Raw genomic sequence first — 24,719 nt, 5'->3', positions numbered from 1 at the left:
AAGAAAAATGCAATTGTGCGGACAATAGAATAATTTAATAATAACAATAGAATTGTATGAAACAATTGAATTCTGTATAAAGGACAAGAAATTCTATGTAGAAGCAACTGTAATGGCATTCGTATGTGTAACAATTTTTCGCCAAATAAGCTTCCTACGAGATAGCAAACGCGAGGAAAATAGCAAATAGCATGAGTTTCGATTCTGCCTTTCTGCGTCAGAGAAGAAATTCGAAACAGCAGAAATTTGTATGTCAGAAATTATTTGATCGTGAATTTTGGAATATTTAAGTAGCAATATCTCAACTTTATAAACATTGGCATTGACCACTTCTTTCGTCAAGCCATAGAAATATAACGATATGAGCTGTTTCTAGCGGAGGCAATAATTATTGGGTTGGCAACTAAGTGATTGCGGATTTTGTCATTGGATGGTAATGACAAAATCCGCAATCACTTAGTTGCCAACCCAATATCATCGGTCGTAATTATAATTAGAAAATATAATTATATCGTAATTAAAATTACAATAACGACGACATTTAATAATTTTAATAATTTTAATTTAATAATTTTAATAATTTTAATTTAATAATTTTAATAATTTTAATTTAATAATTTTAATAATTTTAATAATTTAATTTAATAATTTTATTTATTAACAATAACGATTACAATAATGAGCTGAGCCTATGAAGCGTAAATGACGACTTCCATCATTAAAAATTACCAGATCAGGTCAAATGACCAGTTCCAAAATTAAATTTAAAATTAAATTGAAATAGTAAAACTTTAATTAAAAACAGTACATTCATCGTTACTTTTTTGGTTCGTCTAATTTTACGTAAATTATTCTATCATCTGGTCAATAATTTAGTAATCTGATTAATAATTTTGTTACGTAACTTTTTACAATTGTAAAACTTCTTACAATTGTCAAAATTGAATGAAAATTGACAGTTAGATACTTTGAAATAAAAAGTGCTCCATCGAGCAATTAAACATTTTTATTAGACAAACAAATGTTGCATTTAACGGTGCGCTGTGTTAAAACACTATGGCGCCCCGAGCGAAACATGCGATTTCCACGTGGCAGTCAAAGTGTTTCAATTCCTCGATTTTCCCTGATATAAAAATTTACGTAAAGTTAGGCGAACGAAAGGGATAAAAATGAGTGTGCAATCTTAAATTAAATTTTGGAACCGAGCCCGGTAAGCTTAGTCTTAACACTAGAACTACCACACTAATCAATTTGATTGGTTTTACAATCTCATTTTAAAATTCCTACTTCATGTTATATTTTGTTCCACAATGATGCAATGACTTTCCCACCGATAACTAAAAGAATAATACAATGAATTTTATTTTGTTTTTATGCATTCAAACTGAAAATAATTTTCTATCAAGGCTACTTATACCAATAGCAGTGAACATGACTGGTACTTGTCAAAGTGTGCAGGAGTCCTGCACTCTGTTTATCGAAGCCCAATTAACCAGCTTTCTCGTTTTCTACAACTTGTCACGCGTTTTTCAAATTTTCACCGCGTATCATTCCATATGACGATATCAGTTATCAGGAAAATTCCCGATCGATCGCTGGATCGCTAGATGCTGACGCTAGAAATACCAAACCAGTTAAAACGACTGGTCCTGCAATTTTATAAATGTACCAACCCTCGTTTAGGGATTATGGTCGCAGATGGATTGAAAATAGCAAAAATGTAGCACATAACATGGAATTGCTTCTATAAGAAAGTGATAAATCAATAAATATAAAAATATTCTACTATTACGTATTTTTTAAAGACCAGTGATTTTGACTAATTTTGGTAGAAATAGCTTCGTGTTAACAAAATTCGTAGTTCTAGTGTTAATAAATTTTTTTCCTGGAAGCGAGCCGGTCGCGTGTCACTGAAACGTTTCACAGCGGCAGAAAGTGCATGACTCGCCGCGTCGTTGGCAACGTAATTAAACAATGTCATAAAGGAAACAATTTGTCGTAGCGACGATGTGTTCATGTAACATCGTTCGGACACATCGGTGTAATAATTTCTGGCCAATTAATCATCCTTAACTTTATTTACTAACAATAAACGCAACTGAAAAATCCCGGACAATTTTATTCAATTTTTTGTTCGACCAACGTTAAAATAGAGTTTCCTTTTTGCAGTTTATCTTCTCTTGCATAATAATCTCTCTACTTGCACTGCTTTAAACCACTTCGTTTTTTCTTTTTTCTTTTTTTTTCTTAATAATCTTTCGTTCCTCCCTTTACACCGCTTTCGACTTTTTCATTTACAATTGGAGTAAGAGTAGAATTAATGTAAAAATGTGGTTGCTGCGTAACGAATTGTTGTTGCATATTTAACTAGAAATTTTAAATATGGACAAAGTTTCCAATGGAAATCCGTTTTCCACCGCCAATCATAATTGATGGATCGCGCACGGATTGGGACGTACGTGGCACGTCCGACAAAGTAAATTATTTTCAGCGAGACGCTGCGCTCACCGTTTCCAGATGATCGCATCTCGTTAATGATCGCACATCTGTTCACGCAGAAGATTCGATTATCGACGTTAGCAGCGGAATTGGATAAAAAGGAAAATCACGAGCGAGTTAGAAGCGTATTAGTCGCGGTCTATTTATATGGCAGCAGTTTGCAGGTTAAACTGCAGTTATCTTTCATCTTAATCGATCCGCGCGTCAATTCATTAACACGTACACACACGCGTACGCATGAACAAATGTACAGGGTATGCTGAAATTTTCTATTTGGATGTCTTTCATATTGGAACAGTCGTAGTACGAGAAAAAGAAAAGCTCGAGACTTTTCTTACGAAATCGTGGCACAAGTGGAAAGCGATAATATTGTCTTGGCAACTAAGTGATTGCGGGTTTTGACATTAGGTGGTAATGGCAAGATCCGCAACCACTTAGTTGCCAACCCAATATGTTGCAAATCACACGATTGTTATCAAAATGATACGAAATTGTTTGCACGTTTCTGAAATGTTTCTCTTTTATAAAGTAGCGATATAAACAGTTCTTTTCTGTATAAAAAATATTTCATAAAAATTACTGCCACTCATAGTGTGCCAATCCGTAAACTGTCTTTTTATCTGTCACTGTAGACTTCATAATTATGACATAAAATTTACTATCGTAATTGCATCGAAACAGTGACAGGATCTGCTTTATTTATTGTCTGCAGCTTTTTCCTTAATTTATTTCAATTTGCACATATTTAACTGATTTATTTATACGTAAATGTACCTGCATATGTATTGGGTTGGCAACTAAGTGATTGCGGATTTTGTCGATACCAGCCAATGGCAAAATCCGCAATCACTTAGTTGCCAAGCCAATGTTTCAGTCTGTTCGTTTAACGTACGACTTATCGAATCAGCTCTAAGCATTTCTACGTTTCTCGCGCGTTTAGGAAGATTTTGGCGCGATTCTGATGATGATTGATTTCGTAGCATTCACTTAGTTGCCAAGCCAATAGAAAGGAAGGGGAAGAAACAGGAGAAACACGACGACCGTTCCTCTCGCGCTTCGTATTTCTCCTCGTCTTCGCGCATGAAATAATCTCGCGAAGTTGCTACGAAAGAACGCGTTGGAATCGTAAACAGATGCGATTTTTATCCATTGGCTTGGCAACTAAGTGATTGCGGGTTTTGTCATTGCCACCTAATGACAAAATCCGCAATCACTTAGTTGCCAAGCCGATATGTTCAAAACGATGTTCACGCGATTCAACGCACCTTTTCAACGGCTAATCGGTTTCGCTATCTGTAAGCATAGTGAGTCGTGAAATTCAGAAATGCTTGCAACACATTTATGGCAGTCTCGCTTGCAGTAATTCGCTTAAGGAAAGTAACCGTCCGAACGGACCAGAGCATACGCGTTTCGTTTCTTCTTTCATCACGTCGAAGCTACCTAAACCTGCGTAGAAACTCTCACTCGAATATTCCCATCGTTCGTGATTACTCGTAACAGCGTAATCACGCAATGGCATAAAATAACATACCAACATAATAATAAAATCAGGTTGGAATGAATTTTCCAAGTGGAGGAAAAGGGAAGATAATCGTTCCAAGCTTCAAAGGGAAGATAATCGTTCTAAGCTTCAAAGGGAATTATCCATATAGGTGTGAACAGACTGGAACGCGAAGGGAATCATCGTATCAGTTGGATCATTCACTGTTCACACTTGAACCAGGCGTGCAAGATCGCAGTATCGCGCCTCTGACACACATGACCATTTATAGAGGAGAAGGCACGCGTTCTCTGACGTTCCTTTTGCTCGCCAGGACGTCGTGTCGCGGTGTCGTCGTTGGTGTGTCACTGATGCGACAAAACCCGCAATCACTTAGTTGCCAACCCAATAATTTCGAGTAAACGGAACGATCGTTTCAACTTTTTACGTGCGCTGCTTCGAGGAGAGTGGCGCGTGCGATCGGTGCCGATGTTAACGAGCAAATTAATTAGCTTTGATTGCCAAGTATTCGATTTAGTGAGACGGGGCGGATACCGCGAATCCGTTGCGTGCGTAAGGCGGTTGAAAGAGCCGACGAGAAGCTGGAATTAGTTCTGTGCTATGAACTTGGCGAAAGTGGACTTTAATTGAAAGAATGTGTCGGATCAAACGCGATGCGCTCGGAAACGTTGCTGTTCTTTTATTTGAACGGTCAAGATGACAAGGTTTAAATTGGTCGGAAATTACTTTGACACTGAAACGGAAGAGAACATTTGATTTTCGTCGTGCAGAAACATAGAACAATTCCTCTTCGCTGATAAGAATCCACTTGTTTGATTGATAAGAAAGCTTCGTTCGTTCTAATACTAATAATTAATACTAATAATGTAATTAATAAATAAATAATAATATCTGTCGTACTGAAACTAGAGAATTTATGGCACGAGACAAATCAAATGTATAAACTGATTGATTTCGAGACAGATTTAATGACACGCAATATATCAAACGTTTTAGAATATCATACACCGGAAAAGATATTTACAGATGATTTTTCCATATCTTTGCTTATGTCAGTTTTCACTCCACTCGGATATCAACTTCAACTTTATGCGAATCTCTCGCAAGTCAAGCTGATCGATCTGGCTTTCTGTCCATTTCTCAATGTCATTGCATGAGCACGCAATCAACGTTCAATGCTCGAAAAAAGGATTACTTCAATGAATGAATTTATTGTGGTTTATTGAGTTGGCAACTAAGTGATTGCGGGTTTTCTCATTAGGTGGTAATGAGGAAACCAGCAATCACTTAGTTGCCAACCCAATAGTTGGGAGAAACGTTAGTTGCAAAGACTGTTTGGTCGCATTAAAATAAAATGCTGTGGTCCTGTGGTGAAACAAACCAGGTTCCTAATTTTCAGAATTATTCGCAAAAATTTAGATTACGATAAAAATACTCAAAATTAATACTAAAAATAATAGTAGTATTAATAATAAAAATTAATAATAAATGTTGTCATTGTCACCTAATGGCAAAACCCGCAATCACTTGTTTGCCAACCCAATGCACTGTTTCCTACACCCTAACGACCATTATTGAAAAATAACATGGAATTTGTAGAATAATTTATTGATTAATAATATCGACAGACAGTAGGTGGTCTATTATAATAAATTTCAGTCGTATAATTTTGAGATTTTTGTTATCAATTTTAGTATTAATTTTGAGTATTTTTATCGTATTCCAAATTTTGCAAACGATTCTGGAAATTAGAAACCTGGTTTGCTTCACCACAGGACCATAGAATTTTATTTTAATGCGACCAAACAGCATTTGCAACTGACGTTTCTCTCAACTATTGGGTTGGCAACTAAGTGATTGCGGGTTTTCTCATTAGGTGGTAATGAGGAAACCCGCAATCACTTAGTTGCCAACCCAATACACTGTTTCTACACCCTAACGACCATTATTGAAAAATAACTTGGAATTTGTAGAATAATTTATTGATTAATAATATCGACAGACAGTAGGTGGTCTATTATAATAAATTTCAGTCGTATAATTTTGAGATTTTTGTTATTAATTTTAGTATTAATTTTGAGTATTTTTATTGTATTCCAAATTTTGCAAACGATTCTGGAAATTAGAAACCTGGTTTGTCTCACCACAGGACCATAGGACTTTATTTTAATGCGACCAAACAGCCTTTGCAACTGACGTTTCTCTCAACTATTGGGTTTTGTCATCAGGTGGTAATGACAAACCCCGCAATCACATAGTTGCCAACCCAATGCACTGTTTCTACACCCTAACGACCATTATTGAAAAATAACTTGGGATTTGTAGAATAATTTATTGATTAATAATATCGACAGACAGTAGGTGGTATATTATAATAAATTTCACTCTAATTTTGAGATGAAAGTAAAATTTGTTCTATTACGAGCATACTGATGCCAATGCCAAGTGAGTTGTGCTTTGTAAAATTGTACTAATATTAGTTTTATGTAATTAATACCAGTCTTGTGCGATTCTATCAATTGAAATAAAATCTAGAAAATTCTACTTATCTCATAAATAATTATATTTATTAACGAAGATAATTTTTGCTGACTCGTTCATGGGTCAACATGGTCTCATGACTCGTCTCCCTAGCGTTTGAAGAACGAGACTCGCTGTGATAATTTGTATCACAGTAGAATTCCATTTATATATTTTACTTGAAATTGTAATTAGTTTTTTTCTTTTTTCTAATTATTCGATATTAGATTGTCTGGAAAGTTTCTTTCGTTTTAGAAGGAAACAACATTCTTATATTATATTGCATATTGCAATTATATTATGACTTAGATGTAAGTGACGCAATCGCTTAATTGCCAACCCAATATATACGCTGATACGTCTTTACTTTGTTAATTGCAGCGCTAATGGAATTTCAGGATGTTTTACGTAACGCATGGACGTAAAATTATTCACCAGTGTATCTGTGTGTAACTGGGTGAAAGAAGTAGTCAATGTCAATGTTTGTAAAGTTGAGATATTGCTGCTTAAACAAATATTACAAAATTCACGATCAAATAATTTCTGACATGCAAATTTCTACTGTTTCGAATTTCTTCTCTGACGCAGAAAGGCAGAATCGAAACTCCTGCTATTTGCCTTGCTCACGTTTCGTATTCTCCGCAGGAAATTTACTTCTTTGAAAAATGTTCACATTGCCATTATAGTCGTTTCTAGATAGAATTTAGGATCGTTGTTTTTTTTTAGTCAGAATTCAATTATTTGCTTGTATCGTTGTATCGCAATTGCGCTGTTGTCACTACATTGTTGTATCGTTTGTACGATCGTCTCTAAACTCCGTACAACCGGGTTTAACTAATTTTCTCGCAAAAATCTGACTCTCAGCGCCTGTCTAATGTATGTACGTACGAAGTGTCCAGCTGGACAAATTAAATAATAAAAAGAAGAGTACGAAGGACAAAATCTATCACGCGGTACGATAGAGAAAGGATGGAGGTATTTTCTGCAGGACCAAAGGATCTATTTAGCAGACAAATTACAACAGCCTCGTGGCGTTTCTAAATTTTCCATCGCTTCGAGTCGTTTGCGGCGCAGCCGCGGCGATTCCCACAAGCAATTCGAGTGGCCGCTAGTCGAATCGATCATTCGGTAGGTCGTTTGAGGAAAAATTGGGAAAGTAACTTTCCTGTATAGTTGAAGGTTTGCGTATGTAGGAAATGCAGAAATTCATGTGCAGAGAGACGCAGAGATCGGCGAGAAGGCGAAGCTCTACGGAATCGTTAGGACGGTCGACAGAGCGAAAACCAATCATCTCGCACGAGCGACGATGCTCTCGAGGAACCTTGAACTCTGCACTCGACCAAGTTGGAATTTGTACGCGCCAGGGATCGGGGGATACCACGGATTCCCTGTTCATTCGCAAACTGCATATCGCTGGGAATAAAAGCGTGCTCCGTGGAAATTGAGCCGGACTGGGTCACGGAAGTATTCCACTACTCGCAAATCGAAAGCTTTAATGAACAAGATACGTTGGCGATCGATGTAATGTGCACGCGGTGCCAGAGCCTCGATTCCATCATTCGTACATTTGTTAGAGAAGAATGGAATTTTGATTTGGCGAGAGTAAGCATCTACTTACGGCTTTCTTTCGGTTGAGATATTGAATTGCAAATGAACAAGAATATGTCATGAATAAGAAATGAACAAGTATAGGTAAGTGTATAAGTAAAGGAATAAATATTAAGTATATAAGTAAATGAATAACAATAAAAGTATAGAAGTATAAAAGTAAATGAACAACAATATAAGTATGTAAGTAAATGAATAAGTATGGAAGTATATAAGTAAATGAATAAGTATGAAAGTATAAAAGTAAATGAATAACAATATAAGTATGTAAGTAAATGATAACTGTGAAAGTATATAAGTAAATGAATAAGCATGCCAGTATGTAAGTAAATGAATAAGTATGGAAGTATAGAAAGTATGTAAGTATGTAAGTATATAAATAAATGAATAACAATATAAGTATGTAAATGTATAAGTAAAGGAATAAGTACATAAGCATATAAATAAATGAATAAGTCTTAAGTATACAAGTAAATGAATAACAATATAAGTATGTAAGTAAATGAATAAGTATGGAAGTATATAAGTAAATGAATAAGTATGGAAGTATAGAAAGTATGTAAGTATGTAAGTATATAAATAAATGAATAACAATATAAGTATGTAAGTAAATGAATAAGTACATAAGCATATAAGTAAATGAATAAGTGTTAAGTATACAAGTAAATGAATAACAATATAAGTATGTAGGTAAATGAATAAGCATAGAAGTATAACAGTAAATGAATAACAATATAAGTATGTAGGTAAATGAATAAGTATGGAAGTATATAAGTAAATGAATAAGTATGAAAGTATAAAAGTAAATGAATAACAATATAAGTATGTAGGTAAATGAATAAGTATAGAAGTATAACAGTAAATGAATAAGTATGGAAGTATATAAGTAAATGAATAAGTATGAAAGTATAAAAGTAAATGAATAACAATATAAGTATGTAAGTATATAAGTAAATGAAAAAGCATATAAGCATATAAGTAAATGAATAAGTAAGTAAGTGTATAAGTAAATGAATAAGTATGAAAGTATATGAGTATATGAATAAGTATGAAAGTATATGAGTAAATGAGTAATAAGCATAAAATATACATGTAAATGAACAAATATTCCGAAAATCCGTAATTGCAATGCGGTCGAACTTCGATAACTCGAATCTCTATGAGTCGAAAACCTTTATAAGATTGCAAATTCATTCCCTTCGGCTGATTATATCGATTTTTTAATTATTACATCTCATTGCTACTATTATTGATAGTACTGTTATTGCTGCTATATCGTTAATACTATTAGTATTATTTGCCTATTATCCCCTAGTTCTTTCTTAGTTAATATGCATTTATCCATCTTACTGTTTAATTTTTATTTATTATAATAATAATTGTTTCATAATTCCGACAGTTTCGTCGATCTTCCCGCTATTCCATACTTTTATAAACACAATATTTAAAAAATCGAAGATTTGTTACATCTCTTAAATATTATATGGAACTCTATATCGAGCCTACTTTGGATATTTCGTGTATCGTTACATCCTACACGTATTCTTTACATTTTTCCACCTTCAAATTGAAATGTTCGAATATTGCCATTTAAATCCGGAAATAAATATGATATTTCTTGTCGTCATCAACGTAATTCTCTTCTGTTCTGTGGACGAAAAATGTCTGACATTTCAACAACAAATGGGCGTAGATCGGACACTTTCTGTTCGGAAATACTCATTACTTTTAACCTAATGACGCTATATGTCATAAGACTTATAAAGTCTCGCAATGTACTGGCAATTCTGATCAAGTTTGGCTGTTTGAATTTACAAGACAAATGATGATAATACGAGGAAAGTTTTGCTTTAGAGAGACCGTTATTTGTTACAGTCGAAAACAGTATTTGTCGAAAGAAAAGCTTTCCCCTACGTTATAACTCTCATAATCCATACAAATCTTCTTTTCCAATCGAGATATATATTTGTCAATTACTATACATTTTCCCTTCAGTTTCGCATCATAATAACGCTCAACCACAATTTTGATAAAACTGCAATAATTGATTAAATGTAACTAAAATGGTGAATATCGGAAAAAGTAAGCGATGACGAGTATACTCGTCAAACACAGAGTATACGTGGCTGTTACAACATAGAATTAAATTGTAATGAAACGAGTTTTTTATTTTTTCTACGCATGGCGAGTATACTCGTCAGAACACAAAATATTTCCATTTCTTCATGACGAGTATACTCGTCAAACACAGAGCATATGTGGCTGTTACAACATAGAATTAAATTGTAATGGAACGAGTGTTTTATTTTTTCTACACATGGCGAATATACTCGTCAGAACACAAAATATTGCCATTTCTTCATGACGAGTATACTCGTCAAACACAGAGCATATGTGGCTGTTACAACATAGAATTAAATTGTAATGAAACGAGTGTTTTATTTTTTCTACACATGGCGAGTATACTCGTCAGAACACAAAATATTGCAATTTCTTCATGACGAGTATACTCGTCAAAGACAGCTAACTGGTTAAAATAGTCCAAGCATTTACTGTGGCGTATTAACAAACATTAAATGCCGACCGACGCGTGCAACTGCTTGTATTATATGTATGAAATATGAAAATAAATGATATTCAAATCAGCATGCACATCTAAGCGCAATAAATCATTAAAATGATACGCCACGATAATTAAACGTACCGTATTTTACTTCTGCATAAATTTTACTCCCACATAAATTTTACTGCTCGTGTTTGGAAAACTTATGGCACTAGGTAGTTTTCACGGAAATTTACATTTTTCCGTGACCCCATAGAAATTCCATACAAGGATTTAAGGATGTGAAAACTTTTTGTCGAATATTAATACGAAAGGAAGATGGAATTTTAACGCGGCCAAATAAATCTCAGAGATCTTCATAAGACCGTGAAACACTCTTTTATCCTTCGAATTTTCCACTTTATTGAAAATATTTCCTATAACGTCGAATAATAAAACGAAGATAAATATGGCGAAAGATAAAATGTTTTACGTAACGTTATGTCGTGTAACGTTCTTCGCGCTTTTAACTTCACGAATAGTAATTTTATTTCTTTATAATTTTAATAATAACAATCTTCTCGTATAAAATATCTCGTCAAGCCAGATGGAATTACAGGAAATTTTATTCGAGCGAAGGTGTTTAAAAATGAAATTTAAACATGGAATTTGTAGGATTTTCAAGGAGCATGTGTTATCTGCGCGCGGCATCGTATAAATCCATCTCTTCAGCAACCTTGAACTTTGAATTTCAACGTAGTTGCAGCTGAAGTTTTAAATAATTCGGTTAACAAACGACGAAACACGCGACTCCGGCGGATTTCTCGAACGTGTTTCCCCGCGAACGAAGATTCGACATTTGTTGAGAAGCAATTTTATTCGCTTTGATCGGACGTATATACAGGGTGTGTTGTGTGAAACAAAACAGCTAAGTATCTCTGTTAGTATCGAAGACAGGGAAAAGTGTCAGACAGGAAAGTTATAGTTGCTCGAGGAGACAAATACGATGGTAAAAAATTGATCGATGCTTTTTTAAATAGAAATATATATATATATAAGCACCGGTGAAATTTCCAAAAGACCTTGAAAAAAGCGTCAATCAACAGACGTTTTAGTATCGTCATATGTGTCTCCTTGAACGATATAACTTTCCTCTCTGACACTTTTTCCTATCTTCGATATTAACAAAGATATCTTCACGTTCTGTTTTACAAGACTCACCCTGTATATCGAATTTTTACATTCCATGCAGACGCGAAGAAAGCGGCGTATAAAAATTATAATAAAAGGTTTTAGTAGTCCTGTGTCATTTCCATTTAACGATTGGTACCTTGGCAAATACATTTCGTGGTCAAATAACCTTGAACTTTACTGCCTGGAATTGTTTCACAGAAAATGGAATATCAAGCGTGCTTAACAATACGAAGAACAGTCCGTGAAATTTCTTAGCAAATATTACGCTTGAGCACATAATTCACAGGATAGAAATCTCAACTTCCACGAAAAAATTAGTAATTCTTCCATGTATAGTCTTGGTAACTATAGAACAATCGACAAGGGAGTGATTCTACATAAAAAAATAAATCGAAAATGTAGAATAGAATTTTTTCATACGGTGCTTCGTTTCCGATAGAATCGAATCTAAAAATTTGTTTGGCGCGCGTGAGCTTTAATTACCCACCGGCTAGATATGAAAAAATAATTAACAGAAGATTATACTACGTGCGAAAACAAGTGAAAAATGTGGAATAAAATTTTCTCCTATATAGCTTCGTTCACAAGAAAATAGAGTTTGAACGTGTTCGACTAAGAACTGGCCTGATACACGCATACCCCATCAATTTTGAGATTTCATTTTCTCGGAAACGAAGCTTCCTACGGGAAAACTTTATTCTACATTTTTTACTTATTTTTATACGTAGAATAACTTCCTGTCGATCATTCGGTATTGTCTAGCCCGGAATTAGTCAGACTGAGGTATAGTCGACAAATTTAGAGGCTCGGTTTCACCAAAAACGAAGCGTCCAACGAATAAACTTTATTCTACATTTTCCACTTGTTTTTTCACGTAGAATAACTTTCTGTCGACCATATTCAACCCTGTCTAGCCCGGAATTATCCAGATTTACGTATATACTCGACAAATTTACAAGCTCGATTTTCCCGGAAACGAAGCGTCGAATAAATAAATTCTGTTCTACACTTTCGGCTTGTTTTTTCGCTCGCAATCGCTCCCTTGTCAATTGTACGGTGATTGAGCTGGGACACCCCGTATAATGGAATCTGAAAAATAGAAAGAACAAATATTAATTATATTCTTATTTTCTGAAAGCGGCTAGCTGGAAATCTATAAAACTCCAAAAATACCGAAGGTATTGCTGGAGAAATATTCTCTTTCTGAAACTGTGATTAGATGAGTGACGTCACGATCGATTATCGGCGTTTCAGTAATTTATGTACTTCGTTTTGCCTGTTTACGCTGCTGAACGGTCATCGAGCAAAATCAAACAGCTGAAAGAGTCGTAAATTTCTAAATTCGTTTCTCCCGTTATTTTCTCATCTCGTAATAACGTACCTTGTAATAGCAACGCTGATGATAGCGAATTACGTAGCGATAATTTGGCGATTCACGATGACCACGTTGTCATCAACAATCGAAGGGTAGGAAAGTCGCACATGCGCGCCGATGGAGCGTAAGCAAACCGAGCTTGGTAACAACGCAGTTGTGATGGTAACCCTCGTAGTGTCAGCTCTATCACCAGGTTATAATTCATCGTCGATTGATCTGCTCGATGGCTGCAGTTTGGCAAGAAATCGTGGCTGAAGGCAGAAACGCAGGAAAGTCGCAGATAAGTCACAGCAAAGATTTGGACGTTACGTCTGACGATGTCTGCACGATAAATTGCCGAATATTCAACAACTGACAATTGGCAAATCCTCTGTCGAACGTTAGAACCAGACAGACTCGAGAAGATAGAAAATTTGAACTGAGAAAATTGCACGATAAGAAAATACCGTAATTAACGCTCTTTTTATCAGAAACTTGATATTGGAATTAGGAAATTAGCATAGTCAATAAACGCGAGAACGTCTCGTTTCTCGATCAATGCTTCGCTTGAGATTTCAGAGTATTGTATTTGACTAAATACAGAGAAACGTTCTCAGGGATCTGAATATCCCGAAGTTTGACAGTAGCTGTGGCTATTGACAGTGTCTCGGAGGGCACTGGAAGAAAGATGACAAGCAACGTAAAGGCTTTCTGTACGTACAACGAACAGTTTAAAAGGTGTTAACGAAGTTTCTTCGACAATTTCTTTATTACGTCCGGAGGCTTAGGTTGAAAATTAGAACGCGTTTCGACGCTGTCTCGGTAAATACGTAGAAGCAGAAAGCTGACAAGAACGTATTACTAAATATTTAACGTGACATTATGGCGCCATGATTTCTGCTCTACATTCCGCAACTAGGCCAAAATACAAGAGCCACGAATGAACGTCCCATCTAACAATCAATAACGAACGACAGCCATAATCCACGACGATGCTAATCGTAACGATTACATCAAATGAACGAAATATCTTGCAGCGATTGGAATTGAAATACAAAACGTGCGAGGGCTGTTGAACGAAAAAACGCACGTGCAACGTCTGTTAAATCGCGGATGCTGCGTAGGAGCTTTCGAAGATAATACACTTTCGCCAACTTTTATAAAAATAAAGCTTCAGAAGCTTGAGCAAAGTTTAAACTGTTAGAAACTTGCTCCATAACGAGACACGCGTTAGATCGTTCGCTTAGCGTAGAAACAAGAGAGTGGCGCGTATCGATGACCAGGTGATAAACCGCTAATCAAATAAGGGAATCGTAGCCTGTGTTCATGGAAGCCGGGAGTTCGGAAGTTTCGTCGCCAGAGCTATGAACTTGACATCCATAAGAGCGACCTTCCACCCAGCCACGTAACGCCGTATCGATTGCTCGTCAGCAGAACGCTGACGTAAACTCCTAACAGCGATAGTTTAATTGAATCTGGAAGGTTGAAGCATCGATGACGAGCTATCAAATGGCTAATTAAACAGCGAACTCGCGGCTACTCCGTCGAATCTGCGGCTTGCGAGTTTCGCTTCGCGGATTCTGTGAACTTGAGGATCGCAAGGTCGGCCCTGAAGCCACCGCCACGTGATATCGTATCGGATTGACGCAAGCTTGTAACTTCAAGTTGAATCGCTTCTCGCGTCGGAGAGGTGCGAACAATGGGCCATAAAATAGAAAGCTGGCACTTTGAGTATAAATTCTCGAAGGTGAATGATAAATGGAAGGCGCCAAAGCGCGTAAGGTGAGGACCATGTAAGGTGTAAATATCGTGTGCATCACTGGCCAAGAGCACGTGACAAAGACGCGAAGAAGAAGGTTAATGTTTACTCGTGGAAGCTATGAGGAATAGCCATGAAAGATGAAGCGCAAGGAAAGAAAGAAGCAAAGCAGAAATACGTCGATTCGATCGAAACAACTGCAACCTCCCGGAGTCTCTATGGACATGGAAACGTCCTGGGCAGCTCAAGAGATCAAGTCCAATCTGAATAACATGGTACTGTCTCTGGCGATATTGTTTTACAAACGTTACTCTTTTATTACGAGTGCTCCTTTTCTCCCTGACAATGTCCAATGATGTGGTACATATACCTGGTGGCCAAATTATTTTCTAGCATTGTTTATTTCAGTCAATATATATTTTTAATGAAAAGTTTCATATACAGGGCGGGGCACATAAATGTAATAAATTTGTGTGTTGTTAACAGTAGAACTACCGATAGTTAGGACTTGATGACTGGTCTTTAAAAAATACGTAGTAATAGAATATTTTTATATTTATTGATTTATTACTTCATTATGGAAGCAATTCCATGTTATGTAGTACATTTTTGGTATTATTAATCCAGCTGGGACCATTATCCCTAAACGAGGGTTGGCACATTTATAAAATTGCAGGACTAGTCGTTTTGACTGGTGCGGTGTTTCTAACGTTAGTATTTAGCGATCTAGTGATTGGTCGGAACATTACGTTTCTATTTCTACTACAACGTTGTTTGACAAATTACAAGTTTTAAGAGTTTCATGATTATTACACAATGACTAACAGAAGAAAGTTTGACGGTTAAAGAGTACGAGAGAAGATGATAATTTTACAAAATCAAATTATAGTCGACGTTCAAACGATACAATTAATAAATATAATATAATACTGTCTTGGCAACTAAGTGATTTCGGGTTTTGACATTAGGTGGTAATGGCAAGATCCGCAACCACTTAGTTGCCAACCCAATATGTTGCAAATCACGCGATTGTTATCAAAATGATACGAAATTGTTTGCACGTTTCTGAAATGTTTCTCTTTCATAAAGTAGCGATATAAACAGTTCTTTTCTGCATAAAAAATATTTCATAAAAATTACTGCCACTCATAGTGTGCCAATCCGTAAACTGTCTTTTTATCTGTCACTGTAGACTTCATAATTATGACATAAAATTTACTATCGTAATTGCATCGAAACAGTGACAGGATCTGCTTTATTTATTGTCTGCAGCTTTTTCCTTAATTTATTTCAATTTGCACATATTTAACTGATTTATTTATACGTATATGTACCTGCATATGTATTGGGTTGGCAACTAAGTGATTGCGGATTTTGTCGATACCAGCCAATGGCAAAATCCGCAATCACTTAGTTGCCAAGCCAATGTTTCAGTCTGTTCGTTTAACGTACGACTTATCGAATCAGCTCTAAGCATTTCTACGTTTCTCGCGCGTTTAGGAAGATTTTGGCGCGTTTCTGATGATGATTAATTTCGTAGCATTCACTTAGTTGCCAAGCCAATAGAAAGGAAGGGGAAGAAACAGGAGAAACACGACGACCGTTCCTCTCGCGCTTCGTATTTCTCCTCGTCTTCGCGCATGAAATAATCTCGCGAAGTTGCTACGAAAGAACGCGTTGGAATCGTAAACAGATCCGATTTTTATCCATTGGCTTGGCAACTAAGTGATTGCGGGTTTTGTCATTGCCACCTAATGACAAAATCCGCAATCACTTAGTTGCCAAGCCGATATGTTCAAAACGATGTTCACGCGATTCAACGCACCTTTTCAACGGCTAATCGGTTTCGCTATCTGTAAGCATAGTGAGTCGTGAAATTCAGAAATGCTTGCAACACGTTTATGGCAGTCTCGCTTGCAGTAATTCGCTTAAGGAAAGTAACCGTCCGAATGGACCAGAGCATACGCGTTTCGTTTCTTCTTTCATCACGTCGAAGCTACCTAAACCTGCGTAGAAACTCTCACTCGAATATTCCCATCGTTCGTGATTACTCGTAACAGCGTAATCACGCAATGGCATAAAATAACATACTAACATAATAATAAAATCAGGTTGAAATGAATTTTCCAAGTGGAGGAAAAGGGAAGATAATCGTTCCAAGCTTCAAAGGGAAGATAATCGTTCTAAGCTTCAAAGGGAATTATCCATATAGGTGTGAACAGACTGGAACGCGAAGGGAATCATCGTATCAGTTGGATCATTCACTGTTCACACTTGAACCAGGCGTGCAAGATCGCAGTATCGCGCCTCTGACACACATGACCATTTATAGAGGAGAAGGCACGCGTTCTCTGACGTTCCTTTTGCTCGCCAGGACGTCGTGTTACGGTGTCGTTGGTGTGTCATTGATGCGACGACGTAGCCAGTTTCTCCATTTCCATCGGCTGATATTCGCCGCACATGCTCGTTGCTGGTCGATGTTTTCGAAACAACGAGACACGATTCTCCATTTGCCTTTTTCGTTGCGCTCGCTGGAAAAAACGCAAAGGCCAGCCCGACTATCCGCTGTCTTGTTGCTGATTTACGAATTCGCTGTGAAACGTTCGCTGGAAATTTCCAATCTTTTCGTTCGATCGTTCTTCTTGGCGGAATAGTAACAAATTAATGGGAAGATGATTATTTTTACAGAATGTAAAATGAGAGGATTTTGAGCAACATCAAGTGTGATTACTGATGATTAGCATTATCAAGTTCGATTGCTAATTTTATAGCGTAGTGGTTAATCTAATTTTCTCAGATTACATGGACAAGTTAAGTAAGTCTGATTATTATACGTGATGCACGGTCTGAAACTTTCCTTGCGCGGTGTAATATCTTGAAAGCTCGAGAAAGTTTACGTTTGCGTGTCTATGAGGAAAATTTCCGAGAAAATAATTGCATCGACGAATTGAAGGATTTTTCTATTTTCTGATACGTACAACATTTCACCTCGTTTAATCGGAACTGACATGAACTGTTACTGTAACAACAAAAAGTGGACTTTCTTTTTCCTATCTTTGCATTGGCGATCAGAACCAAAGAAAAGATTCTTTAGGCTGATTTGGTGCCTCAGGTTCCTTACACAGGGTGAACCAGGGTCGTGATCAGTAGAGAAAAAAAATTTGGAGTTGAAATGGTTCAGCATTTAAAATATATATTTTCTACCTTACAATTTATCACGCGTTGCTTTGTATTCACATACATCTAATAACCTCAACATGGACAAATTGTAAAGTACAAATTAAATAATAAAAAAAAAGTAGAGAAAATTCGCCTTGGGATCTTCTAGCAGATAAGTGTTTTATTAAAAAATGATTGGTTTATTTGCAAAAAATTCAAGCTGATTGTCTAAAAATGATGAGAAAAAAAGAGTTGACAACAAATTTGCTATAATCACGTTGAAACTCTCTTGAAACTACGCTATACCTGACAAAACGATTTTCGATCGAACTATCAAAAACACAGTAATCTCTGATATTGGTTCACCCTGTATGTCGTAACGTCTACTCATTTGACGTCACTCTGGTCACTGGCGTCATTCTGGCCACTGTTTTCTTAGTCTTCTAGGACCCTGTTTCTTCAGAATCAGTAGAACCGAGAAGATTGCTGCGAAGATCCAGTTTGATGTAGTGGCTGTTGCTTCTTTCTCGTATTGTCCGTCTGATGAATTGCATGTCAGAGTCATCGTGCAGCGTTTTGTTTGATACATAGCACGGTGCATCCGTCATCCTGCGGAGTATTTTGGCTTGAGATCTTCGTACGATGACAATATTGGACCCTGTAGCTCGATGCCATAAATTCATATCGGCCTTGTTATCTTTTCTGTCTTATTCCTCGCTGATAGTCCTCGCTTTCTGACAAGTTTTCAGTACATATTTTCGCATCTTCCATCTATTTTCTCTCTTTTTACTATTAATTGTTCCTTTCAATTGACTTTATTGCGTGCAACATATCGCGAAGACCTATTATGGTTGGTAAATAAGTGATTGCGGATTTTTTATTAGGTGGTATTGTAAATCATTTAGTTGTCAATCCAATGAATATCATACTGTTGACAGCTCCGGTATTTTTATGCGGTTTTTACGCGTTTGATAGAGTTTGGGATGGCATTGCTCTTTCCTGAAAAAGAAACTTACACCGGTCGACTTAGTCTCGTTGATTTTAGCTTTCTATTTGAGAAGCTACTTTTGGAGCAAATTCAGGTGATCCTGAAGGTAGGAGAACGCAATTTTAAGATCTTCGTGGCTTGCAAATATCGCTGCATCACTCGCGAACGTTACTATTTTGGTGTTCGCTACGGTTGGTTAGTCGAATATATATAGCGAACGTAGAACTGGAAAAAATATACCACGATACACATAGGAACAAATTTATACACTGTATATTTTGTGCGCAGAATCAGCCTTTGAATCGATTAGTAAATTGTTGGCCAATGTCCATATTGTCCATCAAAATCCAGTGGCCATCCATTGTCCGTCACGAACAATCGCTTGGGCGATCGTAGACGAGCAGACGAGAATGAAATATGTAAATTAACCGGTTATTCGGTTTTAACGAGTATACTCGTCACGAAGAACTGGCAATACTTTGTGCTCTGACGAGTATACATCGTCACGAAGAATTGGCAATACTTTGTGTTCTGACGAGTATACTCGTCACGAAGAACTGGCAATATTTTGTGTTTTGACGAGTATACTCGTCACCCGTAAATAGTAGTTACAATTTGTTGTTTTAATTGCAATTTAGCAATGGCAGTAAACTGCAGTAATAAAATTGAAGCATAAAACAGTCAAATCAAAAATTTATTCTGTATTATAACAGCCACACATACTCTGTGTTTGACGAGTATATTCGTCACCCGTAAAGAGTAGTTACAATTTGTTGTTTTAATTGCAATTTAGCAATGGCAGTAAACTGCAGTAATAAAATTGAAGCATAAAACAGTCAAATCAAAAATTTATTCTGTATTATAATAGCCACACATACTCTGTGTTTGACGAGTATATTCGTCACCCGTAAAGAGTAGTTACAATTTGTTGTTTCAATTGCAATTTAGCAATGGCAGTAAACTGCAGTAATAAAATTGAAGCATGAAACAGTCAAATCAAAAATTTATTCTGTATTATAACAGCCACACATACTCTGTGTTTGACGAGTATATTCGTCACCCGTAAAAAGTAGTTACAATTTGTTGTTTCAATTGCAATTTAGCAATGGCAGTAAACTGCAGTAATAAAACAGTCAAATCAAAAATTTATTCTGTATTATAATAGCCACACATACTTTGTATTTGACGAGTATACTCGTCACCCGTAAAGAGTAGTTACAATTTGTTGTTTTAATTGCAATTTAGCAATGGCAGTAAACTGCAGTAATAAAATTGAAGCATAAAACAGTCAAATCAAAAATTTATTCTGTATTATAACAGCCACACATACTCTGTGTTTGACGAGTATATTCGTCACCCGTAAAGAGTAGTTACAATTTGTTGTTTCAATTGCAATTTAGCAATGGCAGTAAACTGCAGTAATAAAATTGAAACATAAAACAATCAAATCAAAAATTTATTCTGTATTATAACAGCCACACATACTCTGTGTTTGACGAGTATACTCGTCATCGGTTACTTTTTGCGACACAATTTAGGAACACGCTTTTCAAAGAGGTAACTAGTTGATAAAATTAAAAAAAATGGTTTTTATTTTAAAACGAACCAGGAAGAAGAAAATAATTTTTCCAGTCAAGTATCATCGAATAATCGATGGAAAATAAAATATTAAAATTAAAAACCTTGCAACGCAACCTCCATTGCAACCAACGCGTCTTCTACTTTTCTCGATGAACATTTTGGATGAAGAAATTTCCAACGAAGGCAAGAAAGGCAATGTTTTAACGATTTCCACGTACAAATGCAACAACATTTGACTCGAATCGTAAATGCAACATTTATGCAATTAGACAGGGAGTCCTCGAAAGCGTTACAATTCTGAAAACTTTCCAACTGAAGTAATGTGAGCTCGCCAGGTTTTTATTTTTAATAATATGAGTTCAACAATTGAGTAATACCCTATAATAATAATAATAATAATAATAATAATAATAATAATAATAATAATAATAACAATGCTATTATACGATACCGTGATTATACGATTATTACGTGTTCAACATATACAGGTTTCCCCGTATATGACGTTCAAATACTTCACGGTACCTGATTTTAACAAACTTGTTTTCTTCTTCTTATTACTTATTTTTAAATAAAACCATCTTTTTCAACTTTTCCAATTTACACACCTCGTTGTTTATTTTTGTCATCGGACAACGTACATTGAGCCCCGCCGTGCGATAAGAAGATACCCGGAGACTTCACCTGGGCCAATCAGACAATTATCCGCAAGGAAGAATCGATTTCTTGAAATTACACGATGTTATCGTGGTAAAACGAGCGTGTTTTCCAACTTTCAGCTCTGTAGCTGTCCTAGGCAAATAGGTGAATCTTCGTTTTAAACAAAAATTCCACCCGGACAGACAGGCAAAAAAGTAAGCTGAATGAAAATCGTTGGGAAGAAATTTCCTTATAATATACAGCACGTTACAGTCTTATCTAGCTTTTCTACATTTACTTTCTTTACATTTGCCTCACTGATTCAGCCACGATACGATTGCGCGGTTTCTCGCCAGCCATTCCACGCTGACCTCCTTTCCTCCGCTGCTACTTGTTTCTTTAATGTACCTGCGATCCTTCCCCTTGGCCCACCTGTCCCTTTCTTCCTTTCTTTTCCTCTTTTTACTCTCTCTCTCTCTCTCTATATATATATATATATATCTCTCTCTCTTCCTCTCCGTCTCGCCAGTTTCGATGGACCGGTACACGGCAATCCAGAGTCTTATTTAAGGGCAAGGTGAACGTACTGCTGTTGCGAGGTCAGTTTTTCAGTGCCACCTACGCAGAAGCCGTTGCATCGAGTTGTTATTTTGGAAAATAAAAGCTGCCCCACGCTCCTTTCCATTTTCGTCCGTTTTGTTTTGCGTTTGGTAAAAGGTGTTTTTGCTTCGAATACACCGCAGGTGGCAAGGTCAGCAATAGAACATGCGACCGACAGACTGACTGAGAAAGTTGAAATATTTTTAGAAGCAATCGATTAATTGCTGCTGCTGCAAAGGCATTTCGCACAGCAACACTTTGGAGGAAACGTTTGTTTCAATAGTTTACGACGTATCTCGTAGCGATGAAATTGTTTTACAGTTATTTATACATTTTCATGTATATACATACATACAGTTGGTCTGGGAAACATTTTGTTAGAGACACCAACTGTCGTTAACACTTTACCGATCGATAGCCGATTAATCGGTTCCTTGTCGCCGATGCTTACCGATCGATAACCTATTAATCGACTTTTTGTCGCCCATACTTACCGACCGATAGCTTATTAATGGGCCTTTTGTCGCTGACAATTTTTCTCATTATTTGAGCAGTAATTTGTTATTTAATATTAAGATACCTTGCTGAGTTGCGTCAGTTGCGTTGCTTTGTAAGCTGCCACAGTTTTATACCAATTTGAAAAACTTAACGTTCGCGATGAACGAAAAGGATGATATTGGAGATTCTAAACCGAAACGGAACCGGCGCCAGGGAGAATCTGCGCCTGAGCTGCCGGTCGGACGTGTGTCTGCTGTTGAACCGCTAGAGGTCAGTGAAGTGTTAAAAAATATTTGACACAGTCTCGATCATTTGGTTTGACAGTTTTCAGTTTTCTTTATCGTTGTTTCTCTATTATTGTACTTGGTGAGTGGCTGTCATAGTGATATTTATAGCGTTATTAAACGTTCTTTATACTTATTTTGTAAGCGAGTTTTAATTTGAACTTTCAATTAATCCGAAAATATACTTCCGTGAAATACGTGAATCGCGTGAAACGTACTTGACACAGTTTGGTCTTCGTTGTCGTTCTCTTGCTATTGTACGTGTACTTCGTAAATCGCTGTGAAAATTCTCTTTCACGAATAGGCGGCTGGATATTCGCGTGCTCGCTAGTCCAATCGATTGGTTAACATTACGTGGCTACACTGTTAACGACTTGTAAATGGTTGGCAATTATAGCGTGAGACACAGCAACCTAGAAAGGAAGTGACATGTGAAGAATGCGCAATTAAGAAAACACATCAGTCTACGTATTAATCACGATATAAAAACGAATAATCTTGCTGGAACCTCTGACAACCTGAACGACGAACGAAACGACGTATTCGTATTAATTTCCAAAAATTAAATAACGCAGCTCGCCGAGGTTGGCAGTTAAGTGATTGCAGATTTTGCCGCTAGGTGGTGTTACAAAATCCGCAATCACTTAGTTGCCAAGCCAATACAATCTCTTTGTCTGCTCAGCAAGTGTAACTTGAATATCGTCGCGATTACAATAATCGATTTAAGCGGAGGCAGGAAAGCAAACAAGCGCCGAAGCTGTTTTTCCATCGTCGTTTCGATCACGTTGGTAGGAAGATCACGTCTAATCGACGAAACGCCAGCAACGATGTGACACGGTTGCGTAAAAAAGGGAAAAATATTTCAGGCAACCGATCGAATCATCGATGCTAATCGACGTCCAATCAACGTCTCGTTATCATTACGAATTACGCGTTCACGGGTGGCCGAGCCAGGAATTTGCACGTGTACAAAGCGAGAGACGATGGACGCGGCGCGGCCGACCAGGCTCATTAGGAATAAATCAATTAGCAGGCCGCCTGATTGCCGGCTCAACGATTCGACGGCTATCCAATTGACAGTTTCCTCTTGATTATCAAACAATACTCGATCTTTCGACGAAGACGAATCCCTGGCCGGTTGATCACACAAGCGACAGGCGCCAACATCAGCTGAACGTTCGCGAATACGATTATTCACCACGACTTTAATTAAGTGGCTGGTGGGAGTTGCGTCGACAGGTCTTTCACCTTTGCAAAACGTACGGCGTAAGGTGGGGAAATTTCAAGGTGCGGAAGCTTTTTCATCGTTCGTACGAAACTAAGTCGATCTTTCTAACCTGACAAAATTTGTTTAACTATTTTTGGTGAAAAGTTTCTTTCGTTTCATAAAGAAATAACAAACATTTTTTGTTTTATTCGTTGTTTTGTTACTACAAATAAAATAATACAAAAGAAGAAATGTTGTGCATTCAACGTTTGCTTATATTAGGTTGGCAACTAAGTGATTGTGGATTTTGTCCATACCATCTATAGTTGCCAACCCAATAAAATGAAAAAAACTTTTGGGGCGATGTAAAATATTTGGAAAGTTGGTAACGGAAGATCTGTGATCAATATTTTATAAAAGTTAGAATCGCGGTAGAAAATATGTGTAATTGTTAAGGAGAAGTGTTCCTCGTTTCGTCAGCTTAGTTTTAGCGAGAGAATGTTTACGTTGTTAGTCTTTTACGTGCTTGAAAATATCTTTTATTTAAAAAGTATATCAGATGATGAAGCTGTATAGGAAGAATCATATAGAAATTTTCTGATTCGTCATATGCACGTGCACTGCTCGTAACACCATCTGACGCACGCGGTGCGTCTACCCGCGTTTCTGTCCTCACGTCACTCGAAAATTGATTGTAATACATTGACTGACGATTGATTGTATATAAAACGAGCCACGTATTGATCTTCGTTTTTACTCCATCACTTTGTTTCGATTTTCTTTCTG

At 36.7% G+C, this 24,719-nt stretch overlaps 1 protein-coding gene across 5 annotated transcripts in view; it reads left to right on the top strand.

Annotated features, from left to right (window-relative positions):
* The window catches only part of LOC139996527 (uncharacterized), a 102,328-nt gene that overhangs the window by 51,701 nt on the left and 25,908 nt on the right, over positions 1-24,719 (top strand). The window contains exon 1 of one of the 5 annotated variants that reach the window (XM_072020887.1): positions 14,362-15,252. The exons of 2 other annotated variants lie outside the window; for them this stretch is intronic. In XM_072020887.1, the coding sequence (XP_071876988.1) occupies positions 15,118-15,252 (135 nt within the window). In that variant the 5' untranslated portion in view covers positions 14,362-15,117. Of the gene's footprint in view, positions 1-14,361; positions 15,253-23,088; positions 23,110-24,719 lie in introns of those variants that run through there. 2 more of the 5 variants (XM_072020882.1, XM_072020885.1) reach the window with 2 other exon arrangements.

The sequence above is a fragment of the Bombus fervidus genome, chromosome 18 (genome assembly GCF_041682495.2).
Source record: "Bombus fervidus isolate BK054 chromosome 18, iyBomFerv1, whole genome shotgun sequence".
Lineage (NCBI taxonomy): Eukaryota > Metazoa > Arthropoda > Insecta > Hymenoptera > Apidae > Bombus > Bombus fervidus.
This window is presented reverse-complemented; position numbering and strand designations above follow the sequence as displayed.